At 39.9% G+C, this 25,986-nt stretch overlaps 1 protein-coding gene across 2 annotated transcripts in view; it reads left to right on the top strand.

Moving 5' to 3' along the window:
• Positions 1-25,986, top strand: part of HECW2 (HECT, C2 and WW domain containing E3 ubiquitin protein ligase 2) — a 105,415-nt gene that overhangs the window by 41,619 nt on the left and 37,810 nt on the right. For both annotated transcript variants that reach the window (XM_039699961.1, XM_039700061.1), the window contains exons 4-14: positions 1,526-1,601; positions 3,405-3,574; positions 5,555-5,697; positions 8,480-8,580; positions 9,150-10,493; positions 11,744-11,839; positions 14,189-14,339; positions 14,707-14,810; positions 17,870-17,994; positions 18,572-18,757; positions 23,107-23,241. In XM_039699961.1, coding sequence (XP_039555895.1) covers positions 1,526-1,601; positions 3,405-3,574; positions 5,555-5,697; positions 8,480-8,580; positions 9,150-10,493; positions 11,744-11,839; positions 14,189-14,339; positions 14,707-14,810; positions 17,870-17,994; positions 18,572-18,757; positions 23,107-23,241 — 2,631 coding nt within the window. The remainder of the gene's footprint in view (positions 1-1,525; positions 1,602-3,404; positions 3,575-5,554; positions 5,698-8,479; positions 8,581-9,149; positions 10,494-11,743; positions 11,840-14,188; positions 14,340-14,706; positions 14,811-17,869; positions 17,995-18,571; positions 18,758-23,106; positions 23,242-25,986) is intronic.

Below are 25,986 nucleotides of genomic sequence, written 5' to 3'. Positions count from 1 at the left end.
TTCCTGTGGCATTGCCTGGACAGCATTAGTATCACAGTGGGATGCACCCCTCACTGCTTCCATGGTATCTGTCTGTAGACAAGGGGATGCTGATCCAGCTGGAATTAACCCATTGCTTTTGATGCCTTCATAATTTTGCTACCACCTGTCACTACTTACGCATCCGTATAAAATCACTGGCATAATAATGTCATGCTGGGTGGAAAAGTGACAATTCTGAGCGCTGTGGTGAGACTTGTCTTGCCCTGAGAGGTGAGAAGTGCCCATGAAGCCAGCAGTGACGGAAGGGAATGGACTGGCTGGTGAGTGGCAGTGCTTGCTGACACGGTGTGTCCCCTCACGAGACCGCTGAGGCCCACGGGGATGTCAGACCCCAACATCATGGCTGTTTCCTCATTGCTTTGTCTGGAGAAATCCACACGCTTGTTAATTCCAGTGAAATTCCAGTGTGCTTGCTGATCATTGTGGGAAGTATTTGAAATGATATTATTAAGTAGCTCAAAGCAGTATAAAAAGGAATGACTGCGTGTTCGATGAATGCAAAGCAGCTTCCCTGTGGCTGCTGCAGCTCCCAAGTCATTTATCCGTCTGGTGACTTCAAACCACTGCTCAGGGCTGCCACACATTCTTCATCTACACTCACAGGTGTTGTGCCCATTTTTATTCAGCTGATTTGCATCTTTCAATAGATCAGACCTTGTTCTGGTATTAACGCTCAGCTCTGTGTTTGGCTCAAACTTTTTCTGTGTCACCTTTCCTGCCTGGGAGTGAGGGCAGTGCCTACCCAGGGAACCATTTGTCTTCAAAGATCTCTCCATTGATGTCTCTGTGATGGATTATTTGGCTGGATGCACATCTCCTTTGTCTTGAAAGACAAATCCTTCTGCTAGTTGAAAGAGACGGACATTAATACATGAGAAACTTTTATTCTGAAGTAGTGCTTTACCTAATGAGGGATTTCAGCAGAAACCAAACCTCAAAAATCTGTGAAGCATAAGCTTTTAGACCACGTTTATATTTAGATGTCTGATGCGCTTTTCTGTTTAAAAGGAGCTTTTGTTAATAGAGCTGAAAGCTTTTTTAGTCTGTCTTTGATCTCTTTGCTTTTTTTTTGTTGTTGTTGCACACTAAATTATCTATTTGTGGAAAGTGACAAAAGTTACATATGCTGTCACTGGACAGCTCAGTGCTTTGATGTGTATTACAAATTCACACTGTTGTTTGTTATTTTACAGAAGGGAAAGCTGTAAAAGATACAGGTTTTCTCTGATTATTATTGTCTTCATGTGTGTTAGCCTATACATGTTTTGTTTGGAAGATTTGGGCTACTGGTATATTAGCACTGTGTGACATAGATATTTTGCTGTAAACTAATGCTGTGGCTGACGCTGTCTCTGGTCACAAGGCAGTATTTGGTCAGATCCTTCCCTAGCATAGTACCTTAAAATTGTGTTATCATCCTCAGGCATGTACAAAGCAGATGAAAACTTCTGTGGTGTATTTCTTTTTTTTTTCTCCTCTTCAGATGGGAGTAGAAGGCACGGATGAAGGTGCTTCTGGAGCTCAGCACTCTAGGAAGTTGGTCAGCTTTACCCTATCAGGTAAAAACCAATACTTCTCTGTGTTGTACATATTATTGTTTTTAAAAAAGTAAGTTTCTGTTTCTAAATAACATCAAAGATGGAATGCTTTTCTTCATTAGCTTCTGTAGGAGCACACTCTAGTGGCTTGAAAGATGTCATTTCTTTAGAACTTCTGTTTGTTGAAAACCAGCCAGAATCCTGGATCTCCAGGAGTGAAGGAAATGGATTTGATATATCTCAGCATGAAAAATTTAGGGAAATTTCCGGTTTGCACAAGGGACAGTTCCTCTCAGACTGAAGAGTGGAAATCATAACTTCTAACTAAAATGCAGTCTGGCTACATCACTGTGAAAAAAGCAATAGCTGAATGGTGGTTTAGAAAGGGAAAAAATTTTCACTTGTAACAGAGCTAAGCTGTCACTACAGTGAAATAGCTGTAGGGGTGCAGTCTAGCAGCTTCCCTTGTATTGATTAGCACTTTATTCCAGGGAAATCATGTGTGAGACAGAAGCATATTTAGCTTGAGCAAAGGCAGATGAAATTCACTTCTGCATCTTGAAGAGCTGACAGTAAAACATGCAAAGATAGTAGAGGTAGAGCAGAAAAAATCCACTGCTTTTTGAAGTGACCTTTCAGCAGTTGCCTGAGATAGACCTGATAGGTTGTACAGACTCACAGAGTGCACTATACAAGTAATTGCTTTGTGAATTCTGGAAAGCCTGTTTTGTTTAATAGACAGTTGTGATTCTGCCTGAGGAGTCCCATGAAATAATTTTGAAAGGTGTGTTGACTGATAGGCTTGTGACACATGTCCTGTAATGTTTTTGGGTTGTTCATTTACACATGGCTATTTCATTGTGTTTCTGCTGTGTGGCTTAATTCTGAATATTGGGTAGGATTCTTTTTTTTTTTTTTACGAAATCCACAGGCATGGCATTTAATTTTAGAGCAGTGAATGAATTCTGCTGCATGTCTAAACTGTATGTGCCAGTTGCATTGCTGCATGCAGCATACTGGTGTACTTAATGGAAAAAGACAAGTCTTGTGCCTCAGCAAACCTACAGAGAAACAGAAAAATATTTTACAGTTAAATTTAAAATCTAATATTATATTAAAAAGCACCTCTTTATTTTTCTTGTTGCTGAAGCTTGCACTGTCATTGAAGTCCTTATTCATGACAATATGCTTCTGAGGAAATTATTATTTATTGTTCTAAGTTGTGAGGGCAGCAGCACTGAGGTTTCCCTAGGAAGAAAGAAGCCTTTTCAGAAAACTTGGCCTCCCTTTATGTGAAGTGGATTAGCTGCTCTGTTGCAAGAAAATTGCATCATATTCCAGAGCAGACTTGGTTACTTACATTTCTCAAAGACTGAACTTTTGGAAAGTGTCTTTTCACTGCATTACCTTCCATACAGTTTTTAATCTCCTCTCCTCACCCAGAAACAAAACAAGTACTGTGTCATTCATTTTGGGCTGTTTCTGTTGGGGTTTCTTTTTTAATTTGAGTGGAAATACCTTAGATACCTTACTGAGAAAAGTATTTGTAGGTGAGATACAAGTTTATGTTTTTGTTTTACAAATAAGTGGAGGCTCAAATGTAAATGAGGATGTTGATACCTTTCTTCCTTATATTCTTTTGGGAAAACACTTGATTTCCTGCTGTACACTGGATCCAGTTAATGTGTGAGTAGTTTTAAGTTGCTTTATTTAGTAATCTGTGGTGAATTGATTTCCTGGGTAATATTTTAGGAATACACTACTTTGTGAACTAGCTTTAATTTACTCAGTTCCTTTTTCCTTTCTTCTTGTTTTGCTTTATAGATATTAGAGCAGCTGGACTTAAAAAAGGCATGTTCTTCAACCCTGATCCTTATCTAAAGATGTCCATTCAGCCGGGCAAGAAAAGTACATTTCCTACGTTTGCTCACCATGGCCAGGAAAGAAGGTCGACTATCATCAGTAACACAACTAATCCTGTTTGGCACAGAGAGGTAATGTATCCCTTTTGGGAGCTGTCTGCCGGGCTTGCATTTTCTCCTCATGCCTTACTCTCTGAAAGCTGTGAGCTTATTTTGTAGCTAGTTATTTCAAGTGACACAGAAATTTTAGTAATTTTAGGAACCCTGTTGGTGGATAGAAGCAGTTATTGTCTGCATCTTAAAGCTGAGTATTTAAACTGCTGGCAGTTCATTCCCTTCTCTGCTAAAAAAAGGCTGAACTTACTTAGCCACCCTGTAGATTTCTTCAAACTGCAAAAATAAATTAATTAAAATTGGATTATATGTTGTGAGATGACTCTTAAAGAGAAGTTACACTACATGAACATTTATGCTCAGTGATTGCAACAACTGTTCATTTGTAAATGGTGTTTTTGTGTTGTATAGCAGGTGACAAATTTTCACTTTTGTCAGGCTAAGAAGATACTCTTTGGTGTTACCTCTGCAAGCTACACCTTGCAGGAAGGCAAACCCAGGAAGGTGTTAGAGCAGCACTCAGCAAGGGGGGCAAACAGGAGTCTAGCAGAAGCCAGTTTGCCAAACGTCTTCATATTGGTTAAACTGTGCACATCCCATGGAAGGAAATCAGTCCCAGAGCTGTCATTGAATGCAGGAGAGCCAAGTCTGTGCTTTTGAAGATAAATGTTTATGTGGCAAAGTGAAACTGATGACACACATCCATAGCCCTTTCAAGAGTGGCAAGCCTGTGCTGTGGTGAATGTTAATGTATTCTTTGGGAAGATGAAAATTGAGTAGGCTTTGGGAAATGTTTCCACAAATCATAAAGCAAACAAACAGTAAAGCAGAACTGAGCAGGGCCAGCATTAGCACTGCCCTGGGGTGCTTGGTTGTGGGAAAGACTGTAGATGTGAATAGTCCTAAAATCTTTTAAAAAACCAAAGTTTGGATCTCTGCACTGATTCTTTAGCTTTCTGTCTGTCTGTCTGTTTGTCCATCTATCCAGAAGCTAGGAAGAATTTGTCCCTTTTTTGTCCTCCTCCAGTTCTCCTTGGCTTTGAAGCTTATTAGAAAAGAGATAATGTTCAGTGTTGCACACATTGTATTAGCTTGCTTTAGCTGCTGGATCTTCCCTTTAGCAATGCTCTGACAACAGCAGTTATGATCCCATTATGTATTCTGTCCTAGTGGTGCAGGATTGATCCTGTTTTACACCTAATACTTTCTGCAAAGTAATTTGCAATATTATAGCAAGCTGAGTGTGACACATTTTTAAGTTCTGTTTATTAGAGGAACCCAGTTGTGACAGTTTCTCAGCATGAGGAAGGTGTTTTATTCCTGACCCAGTTTAATTGGTTGTTTTGAAGATGTTTATCTGATGCCGACAGCTGAAGTGAAGAGCTGTTTCTCCTACTGTTCATTGTTCAATATATCTTTGGCTACCTAACCAATACATGTGTATTAGGCATTGTGCACAGGTGGTTTTTTCTGAGTAGGTTATGCCATACTTTGCTCACTTATTTGGAATGTTTTAAAATCTTGATGACAAATACAAATTTTGGTTTCTTAAACTTGTTTTCCTAAGGGGAATTTATCATCTCACTGTATGTATATGTGTGTGTCCACCAATATGCTTGCTTAACATTTGCCTCCTGCATGGACCTGGCAGAGTACAGCCAGGATTCCTTCTTTTTTTGCTTTCCCCTATGCAAATAGAAGCAAGCAGTAGGATGCATGGTGTTCTACTTTCTGACATAGACCCTGAAAGTGCTTTTATCCAGTGCAGTTTCTTACTGAGCAATTCTTTTCAAGGAACTGTGAAAGGGAATGGGGAACAGTAAAAAGCTAGTTACATATGCAAAAATTCTTTAATAAATGATGACATTATTTTGCCATGTGGAAACTGCTGTCATCAGTCATTACTTTTGGAGTTCGCTGCACGTTAGTAGTAATTAAGTACATTCTTTCTGAATAAAGGTGTATTGATATGGTGTCAAATATGTTCTTTCCTTCCAGAAATATTCTTTTGTTGCACTTCTAACAGATGTCCTGGAAATTGAGGTTAAAGACAAATTTGCCAAGAGTCGTCCGATCATCAAGCGCTTCCTTGGGAAGTTAACCATACCCGTTCAGAGACTTTTGGAGAGACATGCAATTGGGTAAATGAATACATTCTTAATGCTAACTTCTGTTCAGCATCTCAGGACTCAGCATCTAGGATACTGAGAACAAAGAACAGCTTTTCTGGCTTACTGGTACAGACCATCAAATTTTTGCTACATCTGTACGAAGAAATACATTGTAATTTTAATAACTTTATGGATGGACTGGAAAATGGCAATGTTTCTAGCTCTGTCCTGAATACATGTACCCACATTTGTGTTGATGTGTGTCTTTCTCTTTCAGCCTAATTTCTTTTCATAAAAAATGCTATTCACAAGAAGGGCTAGCTAGTCAAGAAGCAAGGCATTTTCATAGTGTTACATGGTTGTGTGCAAATTATTTAGAACAAGCAGGTGTAATTGACTGACTTTTTGTACAGCTGAAGTCTTTTTAATTGTCAGTTCACTAATCAGTGAACTAATCAGTTCCCTTCAATGAATTGGCCAGAACTTCAAGGCTGTAACCCCTTATTTTCAGAGTGCTTCTAGTACTACACAATTAAAATTGCCTGTCATTATGAATAGCTCAGTGATGGGACTCAAAATTCACCTGTTGTGCATGCCTTTTTTAAAGGCCCTGCCTCTAAGTTTGCTAAAATCAGTGTCTCCATTGAATTAAAAAAGCCACAAGATTAGGCCCATGAAGAATCATGGTGAAATTAAATACATATTTTCTGCTTTAAAGCTTAAGGACACGGCAGTGTCATGACACTTATACAAACTGGCCTCCTTTTCCACAGATATTCCCCTCAAAGTAATAAGTTGCATAAGGGGAGAAAATCAAATTCAATTTGAAAACAGTTTTCAGCTTTATGTTTTCAAAGTGTTGTCTACACTGCTAAGTAAAGGAAGAATAAAATTGTAAGAGTAGCTTAAGATTTTGATAATACCTTCTGACACAGAATTTATTAAAAACATTTTTAAAAAAGCCTGTCCATTTGTTTTGTAGTGGTATCCAAGAACAGTGCAGGTATATACACAATACAACTTTTCTAAGTGCCTCACATTGAGTTTCAATATACTGTGTTTGGTTGAACAAGCAGCTTTTTCTAACAAATTTGCACACTCCTGCACACTCAAAAATAACACCATGATCCAGGCTGGTTTTAAAACCTAGTGCAGGGTGTGTATTTCCTTGCTAAACAGCAAAATGTTTCTCTGCTCTGGGATTCCTGGTGCTGTGATTTGTGGAAATTACCAGTTTGCAGTGTTCATCAGTTCTCACCTCTGCTTTTTCACACATTAATCTGGAAGACATTTCCTGTTTTGTTCTCTGAATTTCAGTTCTGTATATTTGATATATCAAATCTTTTTAGGAAAGGAGAGGCAGTATAAGAAATATGTATTAAGTGGGTATTTGTTGGTTTGCCATACCTCTGTTAGAACTGACATTAAATCTTTTGCCTCTTCTTCTGTAGTATACCTGTCCATTTTCAGTTTTTGTGTAAAGATAGACAATATTTCACCAAAGATTTTGCAAAGTAAAGTAGTGGTTAATGTAGATGTGAAGGAGAAATGTACCAAATACACAATTATAACTGCTAATGCTCTTGCATTTTTAATTTTTGGTCAAGCAAGTATAACACCATCATTTTGGTGATGTCAGGGATGATTCTTAAGGAATGAAAAGATGAAATCCAGAGCCAGCCACTTGTAGATAAGTTCTGCCCCAGTTTTAGCTGTAGTCAGAGCTCACAAGTTTGTGTAATGAAACGACCAGTGGCTTTTAATCTCCTGGAAAACATGATAAACGAGCATGAGAATCATCTAGAATTGATTCAGCTGAATACAGAGAAGGCATTATTCATAGCATGGCTTCCTCTATTCTTAAATGCTGTGGAGTAATATAAAACTTATGTAAAAACTGGAAACCTCAGATGTCTAATGGATGACTTGTACTTGGAGTACAGAATGAGGAATCTGTGACAGGTCCTGGAAAAGCTGCTGCAGAGATCTGGTATCCTGTGGGCCCTGGAGCAGCTTGGAGAGGGGAAGCTGCTTGTCCACTCAGGGCTTTTTTTTTTCCCCTAAAAGTTTATGCAGACTGCTGCAGCTTATTTCAGTAATAGCTGCATTTGTTTTATTTTATAGTAGAAGTGCTCCAAGTAAAGGAGAGGTGTTTATACCAGTACCAAATTATTTGTATAAATAACAATAATTTCCTGTGGAGATCTTTAGTAGCTCCCTCTTCTTCTTTCAGCTGTCCCAGCCGTGCTGAGGGGATCTGGGCTGTGATTTCTGGCTGTACCTTAATAAAAATGTGCAGTCTGGGATCTTATCCAAAGTCTCAAGCTGATGCAAGTGTCTAATCTAATCTGAGCCCCATTGAATTCAGTAACTCTTAAGAATGTATTTAAAAATAAATTCAAGCATTAATAGCTTTACTACTATGTGCTTCGTTGAATGTGAAAAATGTTTTACTATGTTTTGCACATAGTAAAAACCACAAGGGGGCAGAAAGGTTTTGTTAATTATAAAACACTGTGTTGGGCATAGGAGGAGGTTAGGAGAGAGGAATCTTTGTAGTTTGATTTCTTTAGAACTTACATGTAGAGATGTATAGGAATTGGTGGGGCACAATCTGTATTTGGAATAGATCAAACATAGGTTTTTAGGCTGCTTTTTCCATTAACAAAAGGTATTTTACACCATTGTTGGTGTTTGTGCTTTTCCATGCAAACCGGAGTATGTGGCCGATTTTAAGACCATAATAGGAATTAAATACTGAAAACATGAAGCCAGCAAAAATTTTAAAAATCCAATATTTTTGATTTGGCAGAGACCAGGTTCTCAGCTATAATCTTGGCAGAAGGCTCCCAGCTGATCATGTTAGTGGGTATCTCCAATTCAAAGTGGAAATCACATCTTCTGTTCACGAAGGTGAGAATTTGTCAATTATTTTGATCTCCAGATAGTTGTATGGAGAGAGTTTCTTTGTATTTCTGTGTCTAGGCTTTTCTGTTGTTGAGGACATAATATACTTTCTCATTAGTGTATGGTCCCCCTACTATAGATTTTTTTCTGTTGGGATTCAAAATCTGGGTATGGCAGGTGCTGCCTTGGAGATGGCAGTTCCAGAACCACCAACACATTCTTAGCATATTGTTTTTGATTTTTTTGGATGGATTCTAAATGAATCTGTTTATGATTCTCATGTTATGTTTGGCAATGCTCTGTTTTTTGAAAGCAAAATGGGAATAATTTAATGTCATACTGCAAACCTCTTTATTTTTCTATATCCTACAAAACAGTATATACACTTACACAGAGACAATTTTGTAACTTGTTCCAACACTGTAGATGCCTCTGTTACTTTGATTGAAGTTTTTCCCTTAGTTTTCTGATTGAAGTAAGGAAGCATCTTCAAGGGTGTGTATTTTTAGATAATTTAAGTAGAATGAACTATGTGTTCTTGCTCTTTGTTTTACATTCAGTCTTTCTGTCTGCAGATGCTTCACCAGAAACAGTTGGGACTTTGCTAGGAACCAACTCTGTAAATGGAGACTTGGGGAGCCCCTCTGATGATGAGGACATGCCAGCAGGACATCACGATACATCCACGGTGTGTTCCAATGGCCCAGTCTTTGAGGAGTCTTCTGGAGACACAATCCTGAGACATTCTTTAAGGACTAGTAGGACTCTGGAGACAGACCAGGATGAGCTGACCTCTGGTGGTTCAAGATCATCTCCTCCCAGAGGTCGCCAGGACTCACTAAATGACTATCTCGATGCAATAGAACACAATAACCATCCCAGGCCAGGGACATCTTCCTCTGGGGACCGTCCACGAGGAGCCTCCCCAAAACTGAGGAGTAGCTTCCCTACTGACACAAGACTTAATGCTATGCTTCACATTGACTCAGATGAAGAGGAGCATGAGCTGCATCAAGACCTGGGTTTTCCGTCTTTGGAAGATGATGGTGGTTTAGTAATGCTTAATGGTGCTACCAGAAACACTGAAAGAAATGAAGTAAGTTCCTCATCAGATCAGGTAGTGCCGGGGCCTGCTGAGAGTGAAAGGGTTTCGGCCCCTGATGCTCCTTTGCCATCAGCTGATGACCAGGAAGAGTCTCCCCCAGAGCTGCCACCTGCAGAGGAAGGAGGCGAAAGCCTGCAGGGCTCTCAGGCTGAAGGCGCAGCAGAGCAGGCTGGCAGCGAGTCCTCTGCCCCTCCGGAGGCAGAGCAGCCTCCCGGCACTGCAGAGTCGGCAGCGGCTGAAGCCGCAGGTGGGAGCAGAAGGGGCGTCAGCGAAACCGAGTCCATTGACCAAGGCTCGGAGCCTTCCCAGCTGTCCTCAGAGACGGAGCAGAGCGACCCGGCTCGCACCGAGAGCGTCAGCGAGGCCAGCACCCGGCCCGAGGGCGAGAGCGACGCCGAGGGGGCCGACAGCTCCTGCAACGAGAGCGCGACCGTGCGGCGCTCCTCCGTGGAGATGCGCTGCTCCTCCTGCGAGAGCGCCAGGTTTCCCGAGACTCCAGCCTTCTCTCCCCAAGAGGAGGAGGAGGAGGAGGAAGGAGCCTGTGCCCCCGAGGCAGCTGCGGCGGAGCCGGCTGCCGAAGCGCAGGAGCCTGCGAGCGCCGCCGGTTCTCTGCCCGCCGTGCAGTTACCTCGGGAGGAGGCGCAGGAGGCTGAGGCAGGGGAACTGCAGGACCAAGAGGAAGCAGAGGAAATCTGGCAAAGGAGAAGGAGCCTGCAGGCAGCAGCTGCCCAGAGCCAGTCTCAGGATGAAGAAACTGAGGGAGCACAGGCAGCTTGTGAGGGGGCCACAGCGCAGCTTGAAGGAGCTACTGGAGGTAACACCTGCAGGAGGCGCTTCTTGGAGTGACCTTACTGCACCTGAAAACAAAGATCCTTAATTTCTCAATTTCGTTATCTTTCAAGATTTTGTCCTTTTTTTGTTCCTCTGAATTTATTTATTCAAGAGACTCTTGGGGGTTTTTGATTTGATGAAAAATCCAAACCTGAAATATCCAAAATGTGTTTACTTTAAAATTGGATGTATTTTAATTCTTGAGAGAGTAGTGAGGAGAATGAAGAGAAGGAAAGAATTCCACAATATTACCCTGCTCACTAATGAAAATGGTAATGAGGGACAAAACTCCCCAAAAGTATGAAATGCTAAAGAGAATTTATATTGTAATATTTTATATTAGCATTAAAACATAAGGGTAATAAAAAGAAAGGGGAAAGGAAAAAGAATCATATTTTGTCAGCTTCAGGCTCTTTATTTTCCTTTTCCCAATTCCTTCTCTGTACAGGTGGATCCCAGCACACTGCAGCCTTGGGAAGAGAGAAATGTGGTACCTAAGTTAACACTGTAAAATGCTTATTGATTTTTAAATTATTTTAACAGTTGAGAATCTTCTGTCTCGCTAAAATCACTGAAGGTAGAAATGTGTCCCTAATGAATTGTTTCCAAGCAACTTTTATAATGGAATCTGTTCAGTTTCTTCAGGGCCTGAAGTATATGCAGTCAAGTGGGTTTCCAAATGCATCTTTTTCATAACATACCAAGTGCTATATATAAGCAATAATTTCCTCTCTTCATAAACAGGTTGTTGACTGGCAATAATAATTTTGGTGTTTATTTCAAATACTGTCAGTTTTACAGCATTTTCTAGACATTTGGGATGCTCTTTATTAGGTGTCAGGTTGCATCATGTTTTGCAGATCAGTTTGGCTGCAGCAAGGACTGACAGTGGATAGTTACACCTCCCACTCTTAAGGTTTCTGAGGCCAGGTGGAGCTTTGTCCTGGGATATGGCTCAGGCACAGGCTGTTTCCTTGCCCTGACTTTGGCTGCTCACAGAGGGATGCAGCACATCCCAGAGGTGATGTTTCCAGGACCAGGACATCCAGAGGAATCACTTACCTAGAACTGTTGGCATAACTTATTTTGACCCCAAGAAAAGATGACTGTTAGATATATCCTGAAATACCATAGTCCTGCAGAAGCTTTAACACAGCTTGCTCAGTTTAGAGGCAAGTCTAGGGCTTCCCCACACTGACTGAAAAAAGAAATGTGTGTGTGTTTTGATTGCAGGCTCTCCTGCCAATGGCCATCAGCCCTTGAGGTCCCTGCCGTCGGTGCGTCAGGACGTTAGCCGCTACCAGAGAGTGGACGAGGCCCTGCCACCAAGTGAGCTTCTCCATACTTTAATTTGGGCATAAGCTGCCTGTGGCTTTTTACTGAGAGTCCATTACATTTTCTTTTTTGGATGTTAGAACTGAGAATGAGCAGCTGAGAAGTTGAAAGTGAGGAGTGATGATGGTTGGGTCCGGTGTTGCTGCTGTGACAGTTACACCTGGTGCACACAGACTTGCTGAGTGTCACTCATGCAGAGACAGTGCTGCCTTTCCTGTGTGCAGTGCACAGGGCAGAGAGATGAGGTGATGGTGCTCGTGAGGCACTGTGAGCTGTCAAGCACACTGAAGTCTCTGAATGCTGCTTGTGTGGTAATGATTTACAAAGGAATATACAACATCTTTCACATCTGCAGATTAACTTACAGGTGTCTGTGCTTTCCTTGCATTTTTCAAGACAGAATGAAGATTTTATATTAAAATAAACCTGGACATCAAGCAACAGTTAGAGAGCCTTAATGAATTGCAATTTCTCTAATGCATATAAAAAATACATTGCTGTCAATTACTGAATTCATTAAACTTTGAGAAGTGAAAATCTATTCTGTATTAGGTATTCAAAGACCCCCCTCCCCCCCCAAAGAAAAGCTACACAACTCATAAAACATTGCTTTAAAACAAATATGCAAAAAAAAAAAAAAGTAAATTCAGACCCACTGAAGTCTGTGGCAAAGCTCTGTTACTTTAAAGGAGTCAGGAATTAGGATATTTACTGTAAAATGAACAGATCCCTATTTCCGAGTATGGTATGGGACTTTGTTCTGTAACTGGAGCAAGTAACTGGAAGGATCCTGATAGCAGAACACAGATACAACTATATGTGCAAAGCCAGGATGATGATATGGTTGTGCTCCCTTGCTGGTTATGTTATAATCAGATTAATCCTGTGTGCAGATCTTCGAGTTAATTAATTGTCACCCTATTACACCCGTTCTACATTTTACAAAACTCTGTCTGGGAGACAAATATTTCGGAAATGCACAGAGACAGCTGGTCCAGTTCTGTGGTTTCAGAAGAAAACTATACACTACAATAACTAGTTGGAAAAACTGCTGAAATATTAGTGGAAAAAGCTTTGGCTGTGTAGTATTTTAACATTTCTGCCATTTGCTGGGATTCTGCATAGTCGTGCGTGTCATGATGCATGTACACATCACCCCTTTACAGTCATAGCCCAGTACAGTCTCTGTGTAAATAAAGTCTGCTAATCATTGACTAGATTGTTTTGTTCTTCAAACCTCTGCTTGCAGATATGTGACAGATTTAATATTTTAATGCTGGAAAATTAGAGAAAATATTAAGACTATTATTTTGAGTTGTAAACTGTAATTTCTTTTTAATTTGGATAATATTCATTCTGTTGTTTCACCAAAATTCGAAAGTAAGAAAGGAAAATATGTGTATTTCTTTCGGTCTTGTGTTAGGTCAAGTTAAAGAACAAGAGAAAAAATTTAAACATTTATCTTTTATTTCTGCCTATAATGTGCAACATTCCTGGGGAAAAAATTAATAAAGTTTGACCATGAAACCTTGATGAATGACAATTTTGCAATAGCTTCAACAAGCTATTTGTAACACATTTATCTAACAGTGATTTGATGGACTATAAGGAACACAGCAGAAGACAGCCTTGTCAGTCACAGCACTGATGCGGATGCTTTACTTTGGAAGCCATTGCCCAAATGTTTAAAATTAAATGCGGGATAAAATTTTAAGTGTATTTAAAATTAAATGCAGGATAAAATGTTTTTGGTTTTTTTTCTGCAAGACCATGTCACAGAAATGGTGACTGTGTCAGAATTGGGCATAAACATGACAAGAACAATCCCAACTTATTATACAGTGGTTTAGGGCTTGACAGTTAAGCAGGCTAATGAATTCACGAATGTGAACTGTTTGAGGGAATTTGGTTTTTTTTTTCGTTTGGGTTTTATTTTTTCCCAATGAGCATTTCTGTTCTTCCTGGAATACTTGGGTGTTCTATTTCGTTTACAAACTCTGATTTAAAAACTTGAGTGTTTTTATTTTGTCATCAGATACTACTTTCACTTAGGCTTGCAATATAGACAGTCTCATCTAGACACCTGCTGAGCTCTCAAAGACTGTTTTTCAACTGATGTGCTAAATGGTTTGCACATTTTCTGTAGTTGCAGGTGCCTAAGAATCAGGCATGTCTGTTTCTTTATAGATGTGTATTTTTTATATACACAGGTATATGTCTATGTTGTAGTAGTAATTATGATTATAGAGCCAATAGATGGGTTTATAAAAGTGACAGAGCTCAAACAAATCAATGGATAAGCCCCAAGCCCTCCATAGCTGACAGTATTTTATTGCTCCTTAGACTGGGAGGCTCGAATTGACAGCCACGGACGCATTTTTTACGTGGACCACGTGAACAGGACAACAACATGGCAGCGCCCCACAGCTCCCCCAGCCCCACAGATTCTGCAGAGATCCAACTCCATACAGCAGATGGAGCAGCTGAACCGCCGGTAAGAGTCACCCCTGGTGCTTGTGAGCTTTGTGTGCTTGCACAACTGCACTCACCATTGCAAGGCTGAGTGTGGAGACAAGGCCACGGCTGCTCCCACTGCTGGCCTTAGGTGTGTGGCTGTTCTGTTGCTTTAGTTTGCATGTGAGTTTCCAGGACTTTTGTGTTCCACCTGTGATCTTAAGCTATGTGACCAAAAATAATACATCTGATGATGGTTGTCAGAAATTCAAAAGGCTATTAATGCAGAAATCAGAGGTCAATATATATTAACCTATATGGCAGAAAATATGGGCAGGCTCCCTCAGAGCCAGAATTGGGTCATAGTTACCATATACTATATGTAAAGTCCAGTTTTCCAACCCTAGGTACCAGAGCATCCGAAGAACAATGACAAATGACAGGCCTGAAGAGCACACAAATGCCGTGGATGGAGCTGCAGAGGAAGCTGAATTTCACCATTCTAATTCAGGTTAAAAAAATTAATTTTTTACCCCTTCTCCAAAGAAGGGAGCACTTGCACTTATCTCATAGATGATTTAGTGAGAGTACATAAGGCAAACCCTAACTTCTTCCTTTGAAGGTCTGTGTGAAAATGAAGCCATTTGTTTTCAATGCTGTCTAGTTTTGAAGGTTATGACTCAGCCTGCTCAATATTCTGAAGAGAAGATTGTGAAATTCAGAGCACTTTTCTGTCAGTACCAGAGTGGTTTAGAGAGCAGGAGACTTGCAGTGAAAAAAATATAAAATTACATGGTCTGGCTTACAAATATTTTGACTCTGCTAATGAAGTTTGAAATAGTAGAATGTAGAACTAGAAAGGGCTTCAGGCAGTCATTGACTATATCTCTAGATAAATAGGATGAGCTGTTCCTAAGCCATGCTTGCCAAATGCTGTCTCATGAGTTCTTATATGCTCCACTTGAGGGACATTCTTTAACTTTTTTAGACAGTCTACTCATTATTCTTCTTATAACATACCCTTAAATCCATTACTTCCTAGTCTTTCCTCGTGACTTCTGGTTTTAGGTCTCAAATTCGTTTTTTGGTCTAATCAGGATTGTCTTGAGTTGGTCTTCAGCTTTTAAGGAATATTTCAGAAAATCAAATAAAGCTGTGACTCTGCTGTACTGAAGAGATTGTGGAAGTGTCTTACATAAAACACTCCTTGTACATTTCTGCAGAAGGTTTGGTTTGGTTTTTGTTTGTTTCTTTGTTTTTAATGGTTTCAACCAGTGTCTTTGATCTGCTAAAATCAAGTCCTCATCCTTGTGTGCAGTACTTGGCACTTTCATTTGGTCTTTGTGAGTTGATTATCCTGACCTGCACACAGATCTTTGTACTTTTCTAATGTGCCCCGTGGTTTTGAATCTTGTCCATTCTGCTGTCCAAGTACTGCAGAATCTCCTAATTGGTGCAAGTTTTGTCTTCCCTATCCAGTCATTCATAGAAATAACGAGTAGGACCAGAGCCAGAGAGATCTTAGTAAAACATCTTGGTGTACTCTTACAGCATTATCCCATTCCTTCTGAGAGCTCCTTCAGACCTCTGAAAGAGCCACCAGTCTCAGCGATTACTCCACCTTATTTCCTGACTGCTGGAGTGCATGTCACCTGACCTAAAGGCTTTGAAAACCTTTCATTTGCACCACGATCTTTAACCTGCTCTCTCTCACCTCCATTTCTTCATTCTTCTGATAGTCTGTCCAGTGTTAACCTTTGGAATGAAGATAGGAATAAAGACCTTTTGTTTAGGGTTCTGAACATCATTACTTTTTTCTTTTCACTAAGCAGGTCTCTCCTTGGTCATCTTCCTACTAAAAATTTACTAACACGTTTATAAAGTTTTTTATCCATCCAGTTCCTTGCACAGCTGTGTAGTGTCGTGTGCTTTGGCTTTGTCTCTGGATGCTCTTGATGTACTCTTTTAAAAGTCTCTCCTCAATTAATCTGATGTGCAAGCAGTGTCACCCTTTTTCAAGTTTCAAGTCATTGTAGAACTTGAGATTTACCCAAGTGTTCCCTTTTATTACTTGTAGTCTTCACTTCTGTTGTAGGTGTTTCCTTTTCTACCTTTGTGCATGTGCAGCCAGATGGTTTGTGCTGTACACAAGCCAGTGTTAAGCAAATTCAGCTGAATAAACTTCTCATAAACCAAACTCATAAGCCTCAAATTGCAATAAAAACCCACCTGGTGACCCATTCTGGTTTCCAGATTGCCCAGACTATGACAGAGGACTTAGCTGCTGCGTGTCACAGCATCTTCCAGGGTGTGAGAGCTGCTTGGTGTACACCCAAGTTTTGTACTGGTACAGAGTTCACATAAAACTTCAGTGAGTGTCTGCAAGACACTCCCAGCCCAAGTATTCAGACACAGCTTCAGCAGCCTTTGTGCCACTCTGCCTTTGCCCTGTTCATGATGTGCTCCATGTGGGACAGCTTGAGGTCTATTGTTTAAGTAGTGTTTGTATAAATCCTCTTGTTTATTTATTTTACCAGTGTCCCTCACACTTCCTGGTTTCCTCTAGTGTGTTTATTTGATTTTCTCCATTCCTTTTACTTAGAATTTTACCTTTGTTGTTTGCCTCTTCTTTTGTTAGATCTTCTTCCTTTCCTCTCAGTTTAGAATCTCACTTACTACCTTTCTCCTTGCTCTGCTAGTGTGTTATGATCTTTTATATCTGTGATAGCTGTGGTCTACGTGATTAATATTCATTTGATGGAGAAGTGTGCACATACTACAACATGTAAAAAAGAAAGAAAATGAAATATAGATGGCAGCACACATTTTAGTGTAGCATCACTGAAGACCAAATCTGAACTTGCAGTTTTTCATTTACATTAAAAATATGCTTCCAAATATCTTCAAAGAGAATCGGGGACAACAGTGTTCACATTGTAGCAAACACCACTCAATATTTTTCACTTCCTTCCTGGTACTGAAGAAAAATCAGGGCACTTCTGTAGTTGCTAGGAGAAGACACAAATGTTTATTGGAAGTTAAAATTTGAAAGGTTCTTCCTTAGCAACATACTTCTTACTTACATAAGCTGCTTCAATACTGTATCAAGACTGGGGCTGTGGTAATGGCAGATTTATTGTTTGTTTTTTAAGAAGGAATGAAATATTTATAAGTGTACAATGACTTTTATATCCATTAAGTCAGCATTTAAAAAAATGACTTACCTGCATACAGCTACAGTATAGCAGTGCAGACGTGCCCAGGGGACTTTATTGCATCTTATATAGAAGCACGAACTTGGTAACCCAAACAATGGAACGTGGTTTTTTTAATGGTTGTTTACCAAAAGCCACAGGTAAATGTTACTAAACTAAGATTGTAATATTTTCAGAAACTTCAGTGTTATGTTAGAAGAAATTTGGGCACACTTACGTGGACAATCTTCAGTAAATCTGCAATAGTTGTCTACTTAATGCTTTTCTTGCTTGTGTGATTCACATCAATGTAGTTGTTTGCAGGGATGCTTTGGTAATAACTGCTGGAAGTCTTTGACATTTACTTTGCTCTTAGATTTTCGAAGAGAGAATGTGCTGCCTCACTCTACCTCCAGATCCAGACTTACTTTATTGCTCCAGTCTCCCCCTGTGAAATTCCTTATCAGCCCAGAGTTCTTTACAGTGCTGCATTCTAACCCTGTGAGTATGGTGGCTACAGCTCAAAGGCTTTCATAAATACATGCTTATAAATGCAGTTTTTTGTGTACAAAAACACTGCTCAGTGTTTGATGATAAGATATTGGCATCATTATCCCCTGAAATTATTGGGCTATCAGGGCCATCATAGCTCTGCATGATAGCAATTTTTATTTCCCACTCAATTCTTCATCTTTCTTATGATACAGAATTATTTGTTTACGGAAGCAATAGCTTTCTTACTGTGCTTTGCACAGGGTGAGACACAATTCTGGGAAAGACCTTGCTGCTTAATGGCAATATTTGTTTCCCCCAGATTGCCTGGTTTATGTTGAAGTATATTAGAGGTCATACTGAACACAAAACCCTGTTAATATATATCTTTTCCTTTTTTGCCTGTTCTTCAGTGCTTCTTTTTGCATAGATTTTCCCCTCTTTGTGTAATGGGATTTATAGTGTAAGGAGAAGCAATGGAAGGAGTAACTTTTCTTCTGCAGGCCCACTTACAATGAACAGGGCTGCCTTTTGTGGCCAGAGCAGTTTTCTCTTTGAAAAACCTTTGCTGCTGTGTGTTTCTCAGAGTGCCTACCGCATGTTTACAAACAACACGTGTCTGAAGCACATGATCACCAAAGTCCGCCGGGACACCCACCACTTCGAGCGCTACCAGCACAACCGGGATCTGGTGGGCTTCCTCAACATGTTTGCCAACAAACAGCTGGAGCTGCCCAGGGGCTGGGAGATGAAACACGACCATCAGGGCAAGGTAACTCCACAGGGCTGAGAAGGCCTTGTGTTCATCAGTTTCTGAGATCAAATGATGTAAAAAGGATGGTCTGGTACAGATCCCAGGAGATTACTCTGGTGGTTGTGTATTGCTTGGAAAGAGTTGGTATAGAGTAGGTTTCCTTAAGAGTATTAGAGATCTTAAATACTTGCAAGTCTCACTGATTTTTTTAAACAGGTATCAATTTTCAATTTCCTAAAAAAATATTTTGATGTTACTTTTACAGTTGTGATGTCAGTTTTAATGTAACTTTAAACTAGTGCATCCTCAGTATCTGGAACGTTATATTTTGTGTAGAAAACAGGAGGGTTAAAAATAGACTGTGATTAGTATGTGAGGAAGTGATAAGGCTTATCAGTTTATTAGGATTACTGGCATATTTAGCTTATTGGTTCTTACATTTATCACTCTCAATGTGGTTAGCTGTGGGAGTCCATATTAATAATGATCTTGATGCTTGGAAAGATTAGACACTTCTAAGCTGAAGGGTAAAAGTACTTGAAAGTTGTTTCCTAGATTTTTTTAACTCTGTAAAGCACTTTGTTTTTTTGTTAGACACACAATTAGGAATGTGTAATTCTACTAACGTTGTTCTTTGCCTCACTGTTTTCTGTTTTAAGTCATTCTTGTTCTGTTAAGTTCTTCAGAGGCCAGTTTTCTCCTGAAGAATAGAGCAATTTTCAATTTTCTTTAATATGTGCTTCATAGAGAGAATTAGACCTTTGGATTTCTGGGTTGGTATTTCGTAACAGCAATGCTACCACAATATTAATCAGGAAGAGGAAGCACTGAATGAATTCCTACTGGGATTTCTTCACTTTGAATTAGTCTTAGTATCGCTCGTTTTCATCATGTTGAATTGTCTGTGTCACAAGTGCCACTTGTGGCCAGTGGAAAAGCCTATTCAGCACTCGAGAGAGACCATGGCGAGTACATGGCAAAAGCAGTGCTTGGGGAGACCAAACTGAAACTGGACCTGCCTTTATTAAAGCATAAACCTAAAGAGAAGCTGGTAGAACTTAGCCATAACACAACATATAATTATGTTTCCTTTCCTTAACTACTCTTCCCTGCTAAGAAGAGGTTTTCCTTTATTTTTTCAAGTATGTCACAGTGAGAGCTTGGTGCTCCTGCTTACAAGGCACAGTGGTTGTTCTGGCCCTGGCACAATGCTGAGTAGTGGTGTTTTCATTCCCCCATGGCAGTGTGGTGCTGCTTGCCTGTCCTCTTCGTGGGCTGTCTTCCAAGGTCAGCTGGGGACTGCCCACCTCTGAACTCCCTCCAGAGCTGCACAGCGAAGCCCAACTGCCCTCTCCTTTTTGGCTCCTCTGTGTATCCCTGGCAGGAGATGATATTTTAAAAGGTCCGGTGTGACTACAGTGTAGTTTCTAATGGGCATTACAGATGATCCTTCATCAGTCAGTGACCACAGGGAGGCAGAAAGCCATTGGAAAATGTGGTAACAGGAAGCATTATACAGGCTTAATAGGCCCCTGAGCTGAGCTTTGAGGTTGTGCCTTGCTGTGTCCATGTGCATACACACACAGACAGCATACAGATAACGCATTTGTGCACTGTGTGTAAACATGTGTCTGTATTTTAAAGCCAGATGCAAGTCTGTGTGCTTTTAATTAGGTCTCTGCGAGATGTGCAAACAGATAGCAAGTTATTAGAGCACATTTTTGGCTTTTCTCTCTACAATTAAAGAAATCATAGTAATTGATTATTGAAGTCTCCAATAGGAAGAAAAGGTATTTTAGCAAGCTTCATAGATTTTAACTGGAAGAATAACTGGGGCAACTATTCATGTTTAATGGGCTAAATATAGTTTTGGCACTACCTATTTTGTCAGTCTCTTCAAGCATTGTAGATTTATGGATTATAGCTAGGCAGGAGTTATGAGAGGAATTTTTTTGAAAGGAGATTGTGAACCACACTGTATTTTGAGCTGTGTGCCAGTGTCCAGATTAGCCCAAAGCATTGAAGCTCCAATGGTTATCTTCACCAAAGCTTCAAAGTGCTAACTTATGCTTTGTTTTAAAGTAGGCTACTATGAGCTGGCCTGCAACCATACATATTTAATAAGATAGGATTGTCTTTATCTTCATGTCTAAACTGAGTTGTTACTTAAATAGAATGCTGTGGAACACTACATGCAATACCAGAATGCTGCATTAACTCAGAACTGAGTGGTACAGCTCTAGGGGGTACTACCTCGTTTATTCAATCAGGAATTTTTAATAAGTGATTTACAGTATGGTGATGACGTAATGAAATCAACCTATGTTTTGTTGAAAGTGCTTTACATCTTATTAATGTACACAGACTAGGTAAAACAGGCAGAAGGACTTAAAAAAAAACCCAAACTTGCTAGTAAAGTAAGTGGATCTTACCAATCAGGAGAAAAACTTTCAGAAATACTGACTGTGTTCCAGCAGTCTCTTTGAGTCATCTGCCAGGCCCCAAATATAAATTTCATAATGGTTTTCATTCTTTCTCACTGGTTTTGTAATCTCTAATCTGTATGCTTGCACTGCAGGGTGGCATCATTGTTTGTCAAGGTAAACAAGTCCTGCATCAGCTGGCTCAGCTGTAGCAATTAAAATTTCATTTATTGAAAAAACTTTATACTGTTTTAGCTGTGAAACAGTTTCACTTGCGTATCTGTGACTATGTCAGATGGTTAGAACAGGGTTCTTACTGCTCAGGTGATGGGATTCCCTCCTTGTAGGCACAAGCTACAGGTATGGGTGATTGCTGTTGGGGCTATATGAGGCTTGGTGCTCTTTTCTGGAGCACTTTTAGGGTTCTCCAACTGTGGTGTCTCTCCATATGCTTCTCCTTCCTTGGGAAATGGAAGCATGAACATTTTCTTCCACTGCAGTCCATAATGGATTTTACTTGCTGTATAGCATGACACATGGTTTGTCTACCTACCTTCACAGCAGTCAGAAGAATTGCATTTGCTCTGGTCTGGTTTTCCCAATCTGAAACAATGATTCCATGAATACTAGAAGCTGGTTTTGCTGCCAAAATAGTGGTTCTGCTCTCCTCTCCTCTCATCCCTGGTGAGCTGACTGAGGTTAGAGGAGCCAGCAGGGAGAGGGACAAAAAGAGAGTAATTTTAGCCTGGACCAGCTCCCTTGATGGGTTCACTGCTTGGCTACACAAACACTTGTGCCAGCACAAGGCAGGAAGGGCACACAGGGGATGAAACAAGTGGTCAGGAGGGGGAAAGATGAGAACGTTTCTTTTGCTGACACCACAGGAATAAATTGTTTGTGGAATTGTGGTCAAAGTACCTCACTGTTAGCCAAACACAGAAATGGCTACCACAGTCCCTGACTACCACTCTGCTGGTCCAGATTTTTTGATTCCTTGAACCAGATGTCAGTTTCCTGTAATTCTCCTGCTCAAAACTGAGATTTTTTATTTGCCACTTCCACGTGTTTCCAGTATTGTGACAGAAAATGTAGAGTGTGTTGAAATAGAACAGTGCTGGTTTCCAAGTGCAACACAAGTGCTACAAAAAAGTTTAAATTTCAGGGCTTAGAAACCTTTTTGGTTCAAATTGGCTAGAATTTTAGGAGGCTTTAATTTTCCAGGATACATGTCCCTGTGACCTTGTTTTCAGCAAATGGTTGACTGGCCAATATGTGGTTGTTCTCATTAATTGCCTGATTAAAATTTTTTTGTTGCCATCATCTTTGTTTTGTTGGTTGACCTTTCTTTTTGGCTTTCAGAGGTCTTTTTTTTTTTTTTTTGGGATGGTGCTTTAGGGGTTTTTTTTTTGCATTTTGTTTTGGGTTTTAGAAAAAAAGGTCAGAGAACTTAGAATAGTTGTAACAGAAATATAGCAAAAATGCCTGTTGGTCTGTAATCATAGTTCATCACTGGATGCAAGCATACACTTGACATACATACAGCCAATTGTATTCATAATTATATGGTAAATACTTCACAAAAGGTAATGGGTTTGCCGCTTAATGACACCTTTTTAGATGCTTATAAGGGAATGAAAAGGAGAATACACCAGGATTGCTTTTATTAAATATTCAAGTCTTCTCTTCTTGACAGTCATAATAAAGCTTCCCACTTCTGATACTTGTCAGGTGAGAATTTCAAAGGATTTTATAGACACGAACAAAGTAAGGCATTAAACAATTCATCCCTGTCCTCCTTCTGCAGAAAGGAAATGGAAGCCACAGTAACAGATTTTCCACACCCCCACTTGATCGAATGAAACCTGGATCCCCAGTAAGCATTAACCTCAGACATAATGAATAAAAAAAGCTTTGATGAATCCTGTTGTCTGTGTCCCTCTGCAGGCTTTCTTTGTGGACCACAACTCGCGCACCACGACGTTCATCGACCCGCGGCTGCCCTTGCAGAGCAGCAGGCCCACCAGTGCGCTGGTCCATCGGCAGCACTTGACTCGGCAGCGCAGCCACAGTGCTGGGGAGGTGAGTGGGGTCTGGGCCTCCCCTCGGGAGCTCCAGCATCCCCTTTCCATGTGGGGAGGAGCGTGATCCTTCCGTAACAGTGCACTAGCCATCTGTAAGGATTTGCTGTTTTTTTCTGCTAGCCGCTGTTGCTTTTGATATGTATGAATTCAGAGGAAAAATACCAAGCATGAATTTTTATTATTTTGAATTCGCAGTAACCCCTCTTAACCACAGGAGAGCATCTGATTACAGATTACTGGTTCCTGTATCCAGTATTTCACTGACATGTGCATTGTCTAGCATGGTGTCTGCCGAGTGTCTGCAAAATAAGTGGGAGGGGAAAAGATGCATGTGTGACTATACATCTAGTTCTGCAACTTCCCCATGAAGTGTAAAAAAATCATACCACATTCAGCTTTATCAGACTGTTATATGCCATTGAATATATATTTAATCTCTATTTTCTGATCAGAAGAACATGGAAAACACTATTTTGTTGTTATGTTGTCGTGCACCATTTTCACTGGCAGTCCCCATAGTGTTGTTGTCACTAACGTATGTTTGTAACCTTGTGTATGTGCAGTGACTTGGACTTCAGTTGTACTTTATTTAAAAACCTCCATACTGTTGGCTGTAGGTTGTCTTTTCAGGAGAGGGCTATTCCATGCCAGCAATTAAACATAATACAATTCAGAATAGCAAGAGGAATGATCTGATTTATCCTTTTTTTAGCTCAGTCTTGTGGCAGATGAAGGTCTGCCAGGCCTCTGTTTCAGAGCAAACATGGGTCTTGTCTGCCACTTCTCTAACAGGGCTTCCACTGAGCTGCAGTGAGTGCCACAGCACTGACTGCGTATCTTGTCACATCCTGTGTGAACATGGTCTAGTCAGCTCCCCTCCAGTGTCAGGAATATTTTGCAAATGGTTTTAAATATAATCTTCCATCAGTTTGGTGATGTTGTGTATAAGGCAAGAAGCTATATACCTTCATATAGCTATTTAGGTCTTGAATAAGGTAAAGCAAATATTTCTGTTTGGTTGATTTGTAGCAGAGCAGAATTTTTTTTTACTTTACCCAGTATGCACCCAAATTATCTGTCTTTAAGCAGCATCCAGTAGCTCTGCACTTAAAACTGGTATTTGTGCCAACCATGCTCCTGAAGTTGTCAATGCTGCAGAACAAGTATAGTTAATCCAACAAGAAATGATCATATATATTTCATATACATAGTACTGCTTACCTGTCAAAATTTCCCACTCCATCTACATACATAAAATTCCTTAAACCACGTTTCTCTATGCAATTTTAGAAATGTTTCCTTGATATTGTTACAATTGTTACTTGAATTAATTCCAGGTATAATTCCAGATAGGAATCTCAAGCATAGCAATTCAATACAGTATTACCATTCTAGTATTAATGATGCAATGATGTTCTTTTTACATATGTAAGAACCTGAACACCAGTTTTTCCTCTGCACTTTGGGGCTCATGTATTACACATTACATATTTGCATTTTTTTCCTATTTTCAAGCTATTGTATAAAGGAACTGTACATTATTGCAAAAGATGAGTACTTAATTAAAAAAAATCAAAATACTTTCTTTGTCTTTAACTTGCCATGAACTTTGATGTTTTGAAGCCACTGACCCAGTTTTTACAGAGATGCTCTAAAACAAACATGAACCAGTGTAAGGAATGCCTTTTTAGCTAAAGCTGAACTGCAGTGTGAAGCTGGAGCTAATAATAATGGCATTCCTTTTCCAGCACATTGCCTAACGGGAAATAATTCTTCATTTTTCTGAAAGAATATTATGAGAGAGCAAAAAGGTCTTGGGAGATATCTTGGGACTTTTGCTGCTTTGTGATTTCAGAGATTGGATTCAAAAGCAACCTTTTATAATTATTTGACCTTTAGCAGTTAGATGTTTTATAGATCTTTGAAGCTTGGGAGTGCAGTTCAAATGCTAACCATTACATGTAGGCAGATAAATGGAGAAGTAAACAAAGAGGTCCAGCAGGATGAAAAAGAGGTTGACCAAATGTTTTATAGAGATAAAATAGTGAATACCAAGAAATGTCTGAAACCTCATGATGCAGTAAACTGCAGCAATTGCCCTGAGATAACAAATGCCTCTAAGAACAATTTTATATTGTGGTTCTACCCTAAAAATTGTTCACATGCAATTTTTTTAAGTCCAGAAGGTGAATACAGGAAAAACAGAACAGTGTTTCTGAATTATTCTAGGAGCCATGTTTTTACCAATTTTGGACTTGTTTGCCTTACCTGAATGTGAACTCACTTCTTTATTCTCCTTTGAGGCTTCAGCCACAAACTTTTTTCCACTTCAAATTTAGGGAAACTGCATTCATGCACAGAGGTAATAGAGATGCTAATGAAGGAGCAGAATTTGGTTTCCAGAATGTTTCAAATAGATAAAGTTGTCCATTAATTACAAAATAAAAAATTAAGTTACAAAATCAAAAAAGGTATCCCAGTTTTAATTCTTTGGTCTCTTTTAAGAATGGGACTGTTTAAAAATAAGAGTAAATCTTGCATCAGTTTTGATTCTTCCTATTAATGGGCCCAGTATGCTAAATAACGTTTTGCTAGTACTTGTCCTAGCAGCAGAGCTGCTTCCTGCTGCAGTGGTTGCTGGGGATAGTGATCAAGCAAAGCCTTGATGTCTGCACTTGATTTTAAGCCGTATAAATTCTCACTTTGCTGTACCCGAGTGCTTGTGCTGGCACAGAGACACTCA

This window comes from Passer montanus, unplaced genomic scaffold (genome assembly GCF_014805655.1).
Source record: "Passer montanus isolate IOZ18808 unplaced genomic scaffold, ASM1480565v1 scaffold1, whole genome shotgun sequence".
NCBI lineage: Eukaryota > Metazoa > Chordata > Aves > Passeriformes > Passeridae > Passer > Passer montanus.
This window is presented reverse-complemented; position numbering and strand designations above follow the sequence as displayed.